Raw genomic sequence first — 14,828 nt, 5'->3', positions numbered from 1 at the left:
TAACTCAAAAGATTTCAGACAATTCAAGAGTTCCTAAGCAGCTCCAGCTGATGAGGCCCCATGCATGTGAGCTTGTAAACCCCGACTGAAACAAAACATAGGAAACCCTTCATGAAAGCAGCAGTTTCCACTCAAGAGGATTACCCTTCCTCTCTGATCACAGTGAAATGTTCACATAAGCCTTTTTGTATTTTTAGATACAGAATGGAGGTGGGTAGGTTTACTGAGCAGTGTGAAAACCTTAGCAATGTGACCCGCCAGCTCTCAACACAGACGAGAAATCTTCATTACAAGAAGACAACTCTCAAAACTGGGAGAAATTCGTTCAACTAAAAGTTCATGTTTCCATTCAACAGGAATGGACAATTCAACAGTTCTGGACTGTAGTACCAGAACTCAAAACCCAGCAAAATTCTTTCCTTGAGTTGGAAGCAACAAGAAAGAACGCAAAACACTTCTGGAAAATTTTGCGGCTTAGAAGAAAATGCAAAATAAGTACTTAAAAGAGAGTTACGCTTTCATGGGTGTACCTGAGCAGATGAATCAACTCTTAATCATACAGCATTTACATATACTAGAAACTAGACACCAAAATAAGGGCTAGGTTTTTTGCACGTCTTGACTAAACCAGAAGAAAGGGAAGAGAGGATTCTACTTTAAGGAGGGTAGGTTTAGATTAGATATTGGGAAGACATTCTTTACTGTGTGGGTGGCGACACACTGGAACAGGTCACCCAGAGAAGCTAGGGATGCCCCATCCCTGAAACTGTTCAAGGCCAGGTTGGATGGGGTTCTGGCCTAGTGCAAGGTACCCCTGCCCATGGCAGGGGTGTTGAAACAACCCAAACCATTCTATGATTCTATGAAATGCACTTAAGTGAGTAACTGCAACAGAGGAAATATAAATACTGCAAGTAAAAGAAAGCAGGCTCAATATTAAATGTGTGTGAAATAGTTATTAATTTAGGTTTAAAACCACAGGTTTTATAATTCTCTGGGGACTGATGATCAGACTGGTCAAGAACAGCCTGAAGAGATGGCAACACTATTCCTGCAGGAATTAAGGACACAGGGTAGAATGGTGGAGCATTGAAGCACAACAAGTTACTGTATGTGTGCTGGGAGACCCATGACAAGACCACAGTTTTTGCTGCACTGAAGTTGATGAATGCTTTTCAGCTTTCATGAATCAACTCCTTATTCAATTTCCTTTGCCACAAGTGAGCAAAATAGCAAAAGATTTCCATAGGAACTGGATAGTTCTAATACTCAAATTAAAGGCATACAGACCAAAATTTACCCCTGAGTAATTTAAACAGATCTACAAATTGAATATAGCATGTGCTAGCTGATAAACAGGTATTTCATGCTTGATTCCAAAAGCAGGGAGTTTCTTTTATAGATATGGTCACCCAAGATCATCTTACCACTGTATTTTTGTTGCAATATGTTTTACAGTTAAAGTTGATAATTTAACTGCCAAATCCACATTAATTTCTGTAACTCAAAAGCAAAATCACAGAGGGAGGAATACATTTGACAGCGTGACTAAGACAAAACTGCCTAGAAGAAAAACTGCATGCAACAGACATCAGAAAAGCAGCAGATCAACTCGTCAAAGTGGAGTGACATAGATGGGTTCTCAAAACAATTGGGTGACAGTCTCTAAGCATATCATTAAAAGAAAATATGACATATCAACTGTATTGATTGTCATTACACAACACACTGATTTGCAATACCAATAACGGTTCCACAGTTACTGGTTTCTTGTTGCAGCTTTAGTGGTAATTTCATACCAAATTAGTACAAAAATCCAATGATTATCAGAGAGACCATATGGATATGGGTCAAATTACGTGCATGGTCTGCTTTACTTATAATATTGAGCAACTGTCTTCCTATAGTAAAGACATTATTTTTAAGAACTCTCTGCAAAGAGGCAGTTAACCACCATGATGCATTTTGTTCACTTAAGGGGGGGAAATAATGAAAAAGCCTTACTCTTTGTATCCAGCTGAGCACGATACTTGTCAAATCCCTTGAGTCGAACTCGTTCTCCCAAGAGCTGAAGAAACTCCTCAAAGGCTGGACCTGCTGATTCGTTATTATACATTTCCTCTTCTGTGCTTTGCCCGGCTTTGCAGTACATGATACCCACCTTAAGCTGGTAACTTAACTGCAAAAGAGAAAAAGATTGAAATCTTATGTGTATACCAAGTGATGCAGCAACTTATGTGTTGAATTCACTTCCCACCTCTTAATAAACCCATAATTCACAAAAAGAAAAAAACCCTAATTATCAGTCTAATTTCAAAAGTTAGTCTAGTTCCAAATACCTTCATTGTTTTCCACTCTAATTGCCTTGATTATGGCATATTTAATCTGAAGATGTCAAAATGCTTTCTAAAGTGAAACAAACATTAATGTTGCTTATTTTCAGGAGGACAACACTGCAACTTGCAAATAATGAATGTCTTTAAAGGCACTATTTACTAGCATAGATCTTTAAATATATTTGTTCTTTGCAGTTCTATTTTCCCTCTGGTTTCTTATTTGATATTCCTAATACAGCAGAAGCTGAAGATGTGAATAAAGTAATTTTTTACCCAACCATAATTGTGATTCTTCAAAGCAAACTGTTCCCACCAATTACAAATTGATACACACAAAAAAAAGGAGCAAATTGATGTCATGTAAATCTGGACTACAAAAACAAAAGTTACAGAAAGGAAGAAAGCAGCATCCAGAACCATTTACTGTTGTCTCCAAAACCAATTTCACAGGCAGGAACTCTGACTGACAGAGCGCAAGGGAGAGCCTTGGAGATTACACATGTAATTCATCCAGTAGAAATGCATTCTTACTGCTGGGTAAATAATCTTTCCTCCCACACAAGAATTTTTGCAGAGGCTCTATTTCAAATAAACACCAAACAGATATGTCAGAGTAAACTCATAAGAACATCTATCAAAACTGGCATGAGATTTACAAGTTCTGGCTACAGCTTAGTGGGCAGTGAAAACAGTTATTTGCAAGAGCACTGGAAGCAAAGTCATCTGAATATACTGTGATTTGCTCTGAGAAGATTCTATCTCAAGCTGTGAGACAAAGGATTTTGAACTTGCTAGGACAATGTGGACACATAACTATACTGAAATTCACTAATTTTATGGTGGGATAATTTGAAGGCACTCAGAAGTGGGCCTACTCTGTCTCTAATTAAAGTGAATTTTAAAATTTAAAAACTCTGAAAATTGCAACTTTACTGTATTCTCCTTTACTACCAAAGATGAATTATGACAGGAATATATGTAATGAGTCACAGTTCTAAGCCGTTTCATTTTCCCCACTAAAGAATGTCCCTTATTTTATCATCTGACACACTGACTACCTGACTTGCATCTTCTAAACATGCTCAAATTTCTTATGACAAAATGCAAGTACAGCATAAAATCACAGAACGGTTTGGGTTGGAACGGACCTTAAAGATCGTCTAGTTCCAAACTTCCTGATAGGGGCAGGGACACCTTCCACTACACCAGGTTGCTCCAAGCCCCATCCAACCTGGTCTTGAACACTTACAGGGATGGAACATCCACAAGTTCTCTGGACAACCTGTTGAAATGCCTCACCACCCTCACAGTAAGGAATTTCTTCCTAATGTCTAATCTAAACCTACCCTCTGTCACTTAAAACCATTCCTCCTTGTCCTCTCACTATCTGCCCTTGTAAGAAGTCTTGTAGCCCCCTTTAGGTATTGGAAGTATTAAAACTTGAAGCAAAGATACACAAGCAAATTAATGTTATAATTTATTATTATGATTATTTATTTCAACTCTCAGTTCACTAAAAAGAATACCAAAAAATCAAGCCAATCATCAGTGCACACAATGTTCAAAATAATTCAGATACAGATGGATGGTACGCGGAGGTTTTTTTGTAAAACATTCTGCATGATTCTATGTTTGATTAAGACGTAAATCTTCTCAGGAATCAAGGAAGATAGATGAGGTTTACGGGTGCATTTCTGTGATCTCTGCTTAGCTGGTGAACTACATGATCCCACTCACTGCATTCTTACTGCCTCAGAGAAGCCAAACTTCGTGCCTTTGCCCACAAGGCCACATGTGCCCTCATAGAAAACCTGGTCCAGCTACTGCTGACATGTGGGAAGGGAGGAGCCAGGAAAGGTGGTGAGAAGGTGGCACTGCTGCTGCTCCTGCCAGAGTGACTGTCATCACTTTCCACATCATCAATAGCAGGCCCTACCTTGGACCATTTGGGCATCTGCTACTCAGATACGCTTTCTCTCCAGGCCCAAGGAAACAGGATGGATACAAGTGTTTCATGGGACCACAATACCTTATCTGCACTGCTAAATACAGCAGTTTCTAGTCTTGTTACTTAAACGAGTCAGGACAAAAAAAGCCATCCTCATCAACCACACACTATTTAAACTTTAATTTCAGGTGAAGAAAGTATTTTCAAGGACATAAACATAAACGGGATCTGCAGGATTCATGAGCAAGCAAGCAACTGTCCTTTACCACTTTGAAAATGTCAGCCTAGGAAACTAAACAAGGACTATGCGAAGAGCAGGATATGCCTTCTATCTGTGTTCTTAGATTTGCTAATTTTTGAAAAAAAAAAAAAAAGTTTCCTAAGAACAACACAAGTTGGTATTTTTGAATAAAAACCCCCACATTTCTGGAGAAATAAAGGGATGCAGTCCCCATTATTACGCCTCCTTATGATAAATCTAGGGTCCTTAGAAGTATATTAACTCCAAGAAAAAGATAAAAAAGAAGTCGAAGAATGAATTCTCTTGTGGTTAAAAACTACTAAAGTAGCAGTTTCATTTGAATAATCTTGAAGTATTTACGTATTTATATATGTAGGAAATGTGGACTTTAAGTATTTATCTAGCACCCAGTGCAAGACAGCAGAAAGTATATCTTGGATTTAACCAGTCAGCACGTTTATGTTATGAACAGGGAATTATATTAAGAACCAGCTGACATTTTGCAGTATTTCTGTGAATGAGGAATTGCCACAAAGATTAACTTCTACTGGAATAAATCAGTAATTGCCCTGATATTCAAATTTGTAACTCAGATTTGAAAGTAAGCCTACAGTAACTTACCATGAACTTTGTATTCAAGGTAATTATTAAAGAAGCTAGCACAGTCCTAGAAGTGACTGGATTCCTTTGTAACACAGAACCATTCAAATGAATGCATTTTAGTAAATCCAATAAAAGAATATCAAGGTAACGAGCAACGTGGACCATATGTACAGAATGTAGATGTTATCACAACTCTAGCAATCTAAGTAAAGAACATGCAACTTCAGGTACAACACCACTACAAAATTAGAGCAAGAAGAATATTCCCATTCTGACACTGAATGACATGTGCAGATATTGAAAGAGTAGAAGAGAGAGAGCTCAGTCGTAAAAGTGATATGAAATTCAGAGAAAATCTGTTGCAGCGAAAGACTTGAAAAGTGCAATCTGTTTAGTTTATCATAAACAAGACCAACAGATGATTTAATCACTGCATACAAAAACCTTTGCTGGGAAAAAAATCTCACACCAAAATGACTTTTAAGATGTAGCAGAGAAAAATATCAGAAGTCTTGAAACTGAAAGCAGATAAATTTAAATACAGAATTGCAAATTTTTAAATATGAAAACAACCAATTGCTTTAAGACCTCACTCAAATATAAAAACCACATCTTATTCTAAGCAAAACTGGTGCATGCAAATTTGGCTCAATGAAGGGATTACTGGGTGAAATTTAATGGCTAAATCAGGTAAGGTGACTTTGTAGACTTAACTCTTAAATTCACAAAACATCTTATTTGCTATATCAAATGGGCACCTGTTCATGCCGTAATGAAACAGTGTGACACTCAGCAAGATGAAGTGAACAACATTCTGTGTACCCAATTAGCAGAGCAGCTGTTACCCATTTTTTCTGTTAGCTTAGAATTGATAAAAAAATGCAGCTTCTAATTAGTACAGAATGCACTTACCTTTTTCTGTTAGAAGTGTCAAACTGTTTCATTACCACAAAACCAAAAAATACTTTGATGCAGATAATAAAAATTTAACTATCACTTGTCCTTAATAATTTTTTACAAGTTTAAGTATTAACAGAAAACCATACTATATATCAAATTGTGGGAGCTTAATGACATACAGGATATGAAATAAGGATAATTTCACCTCAGACTTTTGTTAGATATCATAGAATCAAGGGTTGGAAGAGGCCTTCAAGATCATATAGTTTCAACCCTCCTACCCTGGGCAGGGACACCTTCCAATAGACCAAGTTGCTCAGAGCACCATCCAGTCTAGCCTTGAACGCTTCCAAGGATGGGGCATCCACAACTTCTCTGGGAAACCTAGTCCAGTGTCTCACCACCCTCACAGCAAATAACTTCCTCCTAATATCTAATCTAAACTTACTCTCAGTTTGAAGCCATTCCCCCTTCTCCTGTCATTACAGACTCTTCTAAAAAAGTCCCTCTCCATGTTTCTTATAGGCTTCCTTCAGATACTGGATGGCCACAATTAGGTCATCCCAAAGCCTTCTCTTTTCCAGGCTGAACAAATCCAATCCTCTCAGCCTTTCCTCATCAGAGAGGTGCTCCACCCTTGTAATCATCTTGGTGGCCCTTCTCTGGACTCACTCAAACAGGTCGATGTCCTTCTTGTACAGGGGACTCCAGAGTTGGATGCAATGTTCCAGGTGGGGTCTCACTAGAGCAGAGGGGCAGAATTCCCTCCCTCACCCTGCTGGCCACGCTGTTTTTGATGCAGCCCAGGACACGATCGGCTTTCTGGGCTGCAAGTGCACATTGTCAGCTCATGTCCAGCCTCTCATCCAGAAGCACTCCCAAGTCCTTCTCGACAGGGCTGCTCTCCATCTGTTCATCTTCCAGCCTGTACTGATACTGGGGGCTGCTCGACACAGGTGCAGCACCTTGCACTTGGTCTTATTAAACCTTGTGAGATTCCCATGGGCCCACTTCTTGATGCCTTCCTGTTCTTAGGTGTGTCAACCACACCACTCATCTTGGTGTTGTCTGCAAATCTGCTGAGGGTGCACTTGATCCCTTTGTCTGTGTCACTAATGAAGATATTAAATAACACTGGTCCCAATACAGACCCTTGAGCAACACTACTGGTCATTGATGTCCATCAGGACTGAGCCATTGACCACTACCCTCTGGATATGACCATCCAACCAATTCCTTATCCATCTAACAGTCCACTCATCAAATCCATCTCTTTCCAATTTAGAGAGAAGGATGTTGTATGGGACCACGTCAAAGGCTTTACAGAAGTCCAGATAAATGACATCTGCAGTTCTTCCCCTGTCCACTGATGTAGTCGCTCCATCATAGAAGGTCACTAGGTTGGTCAGGAGAGACTTGCCCTTGGTGAAGCCATGCTGGCTCAAATCAGTTCCATGTGCTTTAGCATAACCTCTAGGAGGATCTGTTCCATTATCTCCCCAGGCACAGGGGTGAGCCTGAAAGGTCAGTAGTTCCCAGGGTCCTCCTTTCCACCCTTTCTAAAAATGTGTACAATGTTTTCTCTTTTCCAGTCACCTGAGACTTCATCTCACTGCCATCACTTTTGAAATATCAAGGAGAATGGCTTGACAACTACGTCAGCCAATTCCCTGAGGACTCTGGGAAGCATCTCATTGGGTCCTACAGACTTGTGTACATTCATGCTCATCAGGTGGTCATGAACCTGATTTTCTCTTACAGCTGGAGGGACCCAGTTCCCATCCTGCTGTCCATCCACTAGAGAGGCATGGGAAGAGAGGTTGCTAGGGAAGACAGGCATACTCAGAGCTGTTAAATGTTACTAATGAAGTTTTTAATCCTAATATTCACTTTATTCATGGACTTTCATTTTGCTAAGTCTAAGCTGTATAGCTAATGAGCCTCAGTTCCATCTTTAAAAGACCAGGAGACTATCACCTAATTTAAAACCATTTGTATGAAGAAGAGACTTAGAATATTTTACCATGTAGTTTGTTTCAGGAGAAGAAAAAAAACCCCAACAAAATAAAAAGAGACAGCCCTGGTCATGGCTGAGCCAATACAATACTACAATGAAACATTTAATTACATGGAAGACTTTTCTTGTTATTATAATAGCAATAAGAAAAACAGAACAAAACTTCCTCCCCCTCACAGTCTTTGAAAAACAATAACATAGGCTCTTTTGACATAAATTAAAATGAACAACTGCCATAACATTAATCTAAAACTTTATGCTACATGGAGAAACAAACTTGATATCATACATACCAAATATTCTGTAAACCTTGGGGTAACTACATGCAACCCAACTCTCCCTACAGATGACAAGTTTTAGTTTAAACGAGGCATTTCAACTGACTGACTCTAATCACTTAAAGGTAAAAGATAATTTTGCAACTCATGGCAGTAATCATTTATGTAATTCTATAACTCTGCACTTACCCCTTGTTCATCAAGCTTCATAAGCTGTTCTGTGACTTTTGGAGTGTTGAAGGCCAGCCTTAGACAATGGATATTCAACTCTGGAACCACATACTCCAGCACTTCTTTTAGGGGCAGTCCCCTGGCTGTGCAATGCTTTGCAGTGGAAGGAATAGCATCTTCCAGCACAGAGCCTCTTAATGTCATGAGCTAAGGACACAAAACAAAAATAGTATATATACTGAATTATGCACTGAGACTGATTAGCAATAGCAGTGGAACAAAACATACTGTTTTTTCAATTTTCAGTAGAGATTAAGGACATTAAGTAATTCCTGTTGGCATGAAACAGACATACACAAAATGTCACTCACTGATAGCTAACAGTAATCAGACTATTTTGAATGATTCATCAGATTTAAGTTTTACAGGAAACTACTACGTAGAAAAACTAGTATTAGTATAGTATTTCTAACAGAGCACTGAAAAATTAAAAAAGTATGTTTCTCAGGTCTACTCACGGTCACATACAAAAGTGGAGAAAGTAATTTCCCTCCTCTTTGCTTGCTTCTAGCTAATATAGCTCCTATAAGTTTCTCAATCTTTAACCAAAATGACCTTCACATTTTCCTCTGTATTGGATGTTATGGAATAAGTAATTTACATATATTCTGTGCCAGATAAACATGTGGTGTAATTTTGTCAGGAGGTTCCTGGATTTTACAGAAATCTATTATCAATGCTGAAAAGCACACAAACCCCATACATGCCACCTGGTTTTGCCTGCTTGCTTCTAGCTTCTATTACTAACACTCGTGAACTGCTTACCTCACTGGTTCTGAATATGATCCGGTAGTTGTACTGAGGTCCATTTTCTTTGATTTCCTCTGGCTTCTCTCTTCTTATACTCACGGCTACCGGACCCAGATTCTCATCTGCCCCAAAATAGTTCCAGTGTTCTTGCATAGGAGAAAAGAAAAAAAAAAGTCTGCCTTACTTCCTACACATCAACTGTATTTTCACACTTGACTGTTATATTGGGAATGCAGATATGCTCTTGTTGACTCAATGGAGCTGGCAGTTTAAGTGGTACCAGGATGTCAATCTTGTGCTTCAGTTCTATCATGAGCTCTGTTTATACAAGAAGGTTGAAATTCAACATGGCATCACTGCTTAAATAGGCCTAAAACAGGATATACCTCTTACATCTTATATTGACATCTGTTTCATTCACATTTAGCTAAGTAAGTATAACCAATTTCCCTCCTCTTAAAAATAAAAAGAAGGAAGCCAAATACACCAAAGTGGGAAACTCAACACCCTACATTAAAAGAGAAATGGCAAACAACTGCACTTGGCAAAGGATATAAATTATTTTTGTTTGACTGGGTTTTTTGCTTTTTCCATAAAAGTAATTCAGTTCTAAAAGAGAAAAAATTGATGAAGCTGAGAAAAAAGACTTGTTCATAGTAAAAAATATCAAAGCATAGTACCACACAAGAATAAAGCACAAGAAACAAAATGATGAGCATAAATATTTAACAGTGAAGTGTTCAACAACCCTGAAAGTAAATTTAGAGTACTAAAAGTTAAGTTGAAAACTAGCCTAGTAGGGAGGGTAGCAGAGAGAAAACAGGGCTGGCAAAATTGCTTATTAGCTGAACTGCAGACTATTTTGAAATATATTTTTATATTCATTTAACTACAGACATGTAAAGCCAAGTTTTACTGAAAAAATACTAGAAAAGCACATTTACAAAAATTAAAGCTCAACAATTTTTGAGATTGTTGTTGAAGGTTCTTCTGTTGAGCCTTCTGAGCATTACAAACTATCTTGACTCATGACAGAGGTACATCACCACTAACGCAGCAACATAAACAAAACTGCACATATATTAAGTGACAACTGAATTTAAAGGCAAGCAGTGTACAAGAAAAATAAGTCCCATGTCATCATGTTCCCTATGCTGCATATATGAATAAATATTATCCAAAAAAATACAAAGAGCGATCTGAAAAATCAGCAATTCAGAGAAATGGGAAATTCAACAGAATGAAAAAAGATGTAACTACCTTGTAAGGAAATGTAACCATACTGCCTCGACTACTACATAAAGATTACTTGTTATTCTTAAAATAACCAGAGTTTTAAAATAAGAATTTTAGGAGCAGTCTAATATGAGCTATTCTACTATAAATATAAAACGTAAAACATATTAACATCATCAAGAACTGCATCCTTAAACATAGTAAAAATAGATATTGAACATCTACCCAAAGTGAATGCCAGTCATTTTTCCAATTAATAATCACTTGTGGTGTTAAAAAGTTGGAAGTCTCATTTTTTACCGTATTTCTTTTAAAAATTATACTTACTGATTCTTGCAAAACTTTCCTCTAACACGTTAAATACTTTTCAAGCAGGGTGCTTTCTCCTTATGAACTTACTTGTGCCCTGGAATTACACCTTTGTCTTCACACAGCTATCCAGCCCTTTAAGCCCTTGGGGGCTCTATTCTACTCTGCCCACTGTCTGGTATTTTATTGCCCTTTCCTCAACATTTTCCATTTAAGATTTCAAAGCAAGCAAGACATAAAAGAAACACGCTCGCAGCACTGTAAGACTTGCTTTCTACCAAATTCCTCTGCAAGTCACGAGAAGCCAATACCCTCCACAGAAATAATTAAAATCCAAAATTCTTTTAATATCTTGTGGAATATTGTGTAAATACTGGCATTAAAGTTTGGATGTCTGAAATAGTTGTGAATGGGGAAACTAGTAATAATTAGATCATTCACATAAGCCTAATTAAATCTTTATACTAGTTCACTGGTATGAGCCCAGTAAATGCCAGTGATGTTCTGTTGTTCAAAATTCCAAACTATCTTACTAGTACCTTAGTTTTTCTTCTTCCTCCATTAAGTAGCTTGCTTTTTTCCCCAGGATGTTTATAGCTTACCAGCTTATGGCAGACATGGTCAATGCAGAAGCAACACAGTCTTTGAGAACATTAGATGAATTTTATATTCAAAACCTGAGATAGCTTGGTCATCTCCACAGTAAACTGCTTAGTGACTTAAAAAGAGTGATGTGGCTTTGCTTTTATAATAGAAAAATTTAAAGAAAAAAGATATGGTTGTAATACATACTAGAAAGTTCCAAACATTACATTAGTTTACCGCATTGACAGCTGCACAAATGGTAAAATTTCTATATCCTATAACCACTCTAGCCTGCAATTAAGATAAAGAATTTTCTCAGGAGAAATTATTTTACCTCTTAAAAACACATTTAGGAAGGCTGGTAAGAGGAATGTTTGAAGCAGCATTAAAATACGCATACTATTCTGTATCACTTGATTAAGCTTTTTAACTAGCTCCTATTGCTTTGGAAAAAATGCACGAGGAATTATGGAATTTTACACTTCTCTACTAATAGGAAATGTCTTTTATACTCTTTCCCTTCAGTCCGTATAGGGCAGTTATCTTTCTTGCTCTCCTACGCATGTCCTCAGTTCTCTCTTCTATTCACATTTACTACAAGGTTGTTCTCTCTTTGCCTTGGTCTTCATTCTTTCTCCTCTCCTCCCCCACATCTGCATTCGTTCTGCAAGCTACAGTATATATCCCTGTATCTGACTACTGTTCTTTGTGGTACACTTTTTCTTGCATCTCCATCTGATTTTCCACTACATTATGAATCTCCTTCCACCCAACAATTTTCTCTTTCCTGTTGCTGAAAAGAATTAAAGTGCACAAAGTTTAATATCCAATCTAAAGGTAGCTACTTAAGAGTTTTATTGGGAAAACTAGGGCTACATCACAACTGTAATTCAAGAACTTTATGCCAAACATGAATACCACAGAAGTCAGCTTCTTTCTCCACCCCACACAGCAGCTGATTGAAAGCAACACTTCTCAAGCTTGACATTGTTTAATTCAAACTACTGTTGAAAAATCTTTTAAATAAAAGACAATCAGAACAACTAGCAACAGCCATAAAATAATTTATAAATCCATACCAAACGGAAATAATTGATTGTACTAGGTCATTAAAACAGACTATATGTATTTTTAAATATTTATCATATAACTCAAAAGATACTTCCAATGAAAGAATGTAAGTGAAAATACTTATTTTCTTGGCAGATATTTATGAGTTTCCCTTGCAAAGAAAATCCAAGTAAATGCACTTGATTTTAGATATCATGTTCATGTGATGTATTCTGTGTAACCAGACTAGAAGTAAAAATCCTAAACATTTTGCATAAGAATGAAACTTGGCATCAAGCATTTTCCTCTAATCCTACCTCAGCATTTACATCACTGCAAAACTCTGCCAAGCAGTTCTCTGGAAACAAGAGGGCAGCATTTTCAGAGCTTAGTCCTATAATGTCTGCAGACTGTTGCTCAGGACTAAACTGCTAACTGCAAATTTTCTGCAAGTCTAGCCACACACTTGAAAGGCACCATTTTTCGGACAGAATATGCAGCAATTTAAAGCAGTAGAGCAAAGGCTGATTTTACTGTCTATCAACAGTTACAGGAAAGCTGATCAACAGCTCATCTGTTATAAAACCAGTTCAGAAAACTATTTTACTTCTCAGTCAAGTCTTGCATTCTAAGCCAGTAAGTAAAAATTTGTCCTAAATGGTAATGGCAAAATTAGTGACTACTGCCTGAGGATGATAGAAGCAAAACAGATGCTCATGTTTCTTTCTATGAGAACCACAATTCCCAGACACAACTGGGGAGACAGAGAAAACAGATTGCTCCTCTGGAGTGATATGTTCTCTTTTCTAAACAGTACTTGGAGAAGCTGACAGAAACAAATTTTTCTACCTCTACAGCTTTAATATTGATTATAAATAAGTCTTTAATATCAACCTATAAATAGGTTAATAAGTATGGCTCTCCTTGAAAAATACTTCATTGCTAATAAGTGACCCATTATCCAAATGCACAAACATTTGTAAGACTTTATCCGGAATACACAGACGAAGTTTTTTACCTCTGGGAAAGAAATTTAATTCTCAATTAAGTTATGGCCAGACATTCAGAATTTCTAAGTAGAAAACATGATACTACATAAAACCACTTCTGTCTCAAATACTGTGTCCTGATCTCAACTGGGAAAGGTTCAGAGAAGGGCAACAAAACATGATTGAGGGGAATAACATGATTGAGTCTTATAAAATCATACATAGCAAGGAAAGGGGAGAAATGCAAACTTTTTCACCTAGCAGTGAGACTGTTTAATCTGACCCTAATCTTTACTCTGGAAGCCACCAGACAAAGCCAGTGAAACCTGGATCTTTATGACCAGTGTGGTCAAGCTGCACAACTCCTTGCTGCTGCAGGAGTACTATGAATGCTGAAAGTCTATCCAGAGTAACAGACGTGGATAAACATCCAAAGATTACTAAATACAGATTATATTATCATCAGGTTGAGAAGTCCATTATCTGTGCATCTCCAGACACTGGCAAAGTACACTTGGAAAGTCGGTCATTGCCTGAAGATAGGACTAGAAGTTTTGGGTTGACCTAAGATAACTCTTCCCTTCTCTGGGAACTGTAACTTTATGTCTAGAAGCAGCGAGTTCAAGAGTTTTGCTTCTCTCCCTCTTTTTTTTTTTTTTAAATACACTGACACATTGCAGTCAATGGTACAAAAATTATTTGTGTAGGCTAGACAGTTATGTATTTAAGGAAAAATCTCAATTTCTTAGACAAGAATACATTTTCTTACATTTCAGTAAGAAGGCCTAAACAACTTTCTGTCAAAAAATATACTTTCTATCAAAGCTGAAGTTCATCAGCTGCCTTAACATTTATTTTCTTAAAAGATCAGTTGCAAGGTTTTATACTCATCGCCATCATAGCATAAACAAAAACATTAGAATGGTCTCCAAGGAAAAAGTAGTGCAGAAAGCAGCCCCAAAACAACTGACAGGTAGCTTCTAGAAATCCTCTCCCCTGCACCTTACATTTGGTGCCACTATGTAGAAAAGAAAAAAACCCAAACGAGTCCAATCTGTTTTCCATCTGATTAATTCGAAAAGCACCATGTTTAGAGAACATTATTTCAATAATCACAGAATTTTTAAGTTTTGCTCTGTGCCAGCTTACTTCAAAACATTTTTATTGTTATTTATGATCTCAGTTGTGTATTTTAGTCAATAGTCTGATTTCACTTCAGAGGGTTCAGATTACAAAGCTTCCCTTGCATGCAACTGTGCAGCAAGAGCTGAAAACATACACACATTACAGCACAAGTGACAGAGCACACCAATACTGAACTGAAGCCAGTCTTACTCTGTCCAGCTACCTACTAC

At 37.5% G+C, this 14,828-nt stretch overlaps 1 protein-coding gene across 7 annotated transcripts in view; it reads right to left on the bottom strand.

Annotated features, from left to right (window-relative positions):
• The window catches only part of SIPA1L1 (signal induced proliferation associated 1 like 1), a 211,768-nt gene that overhangs the window by 57,041 nt on the left and 139,899 nt on the right, over positions 1-14,828 (bottom strand). For all 7 annotated transcript variants that reach the window (XM_027641935.1, XM_027641941.1, XM_027641938.1 and 4 more), the window contains 3 exons: positions 9,320-9,450; positions 8,513-8,701; positions 2,005-2,179 (listed from right to left, as the gene is read on the bottom strand). In XM_027641935.1, the coding sequence (XP_027497736.1) occupies positions 2,005-2,179; positions 8,513-8,701; positions 9,320-9,450 (495 nt within the window). The remainder of the gene's footprint in view (positions 1-2,004; positions 2,180-8,512; positions 8,702-9,319; positions 9,451-14,828) is intronic.

Source organism: Corapipo altera, unplaced genomic scaffold, assembly GCF_003945725.1.
Source record: "Corapipo altera isolate COAL_440 unplaced genomic scaffold, ASM394572v1 23b, whole genome shotgun sequence".
Taxonomy (NCBI): domain Eukaryota; kingdom Metazoa; phylum Chordata; class Aves; order Passeriformes; family Pipridae; genus Corapipo; species Corapipo altera.
The sequence above is the reverse complement of the archived record's forward strand: the minus strand, read 5'-3'. Positions and strand labels throughout refer to the sequence as shown.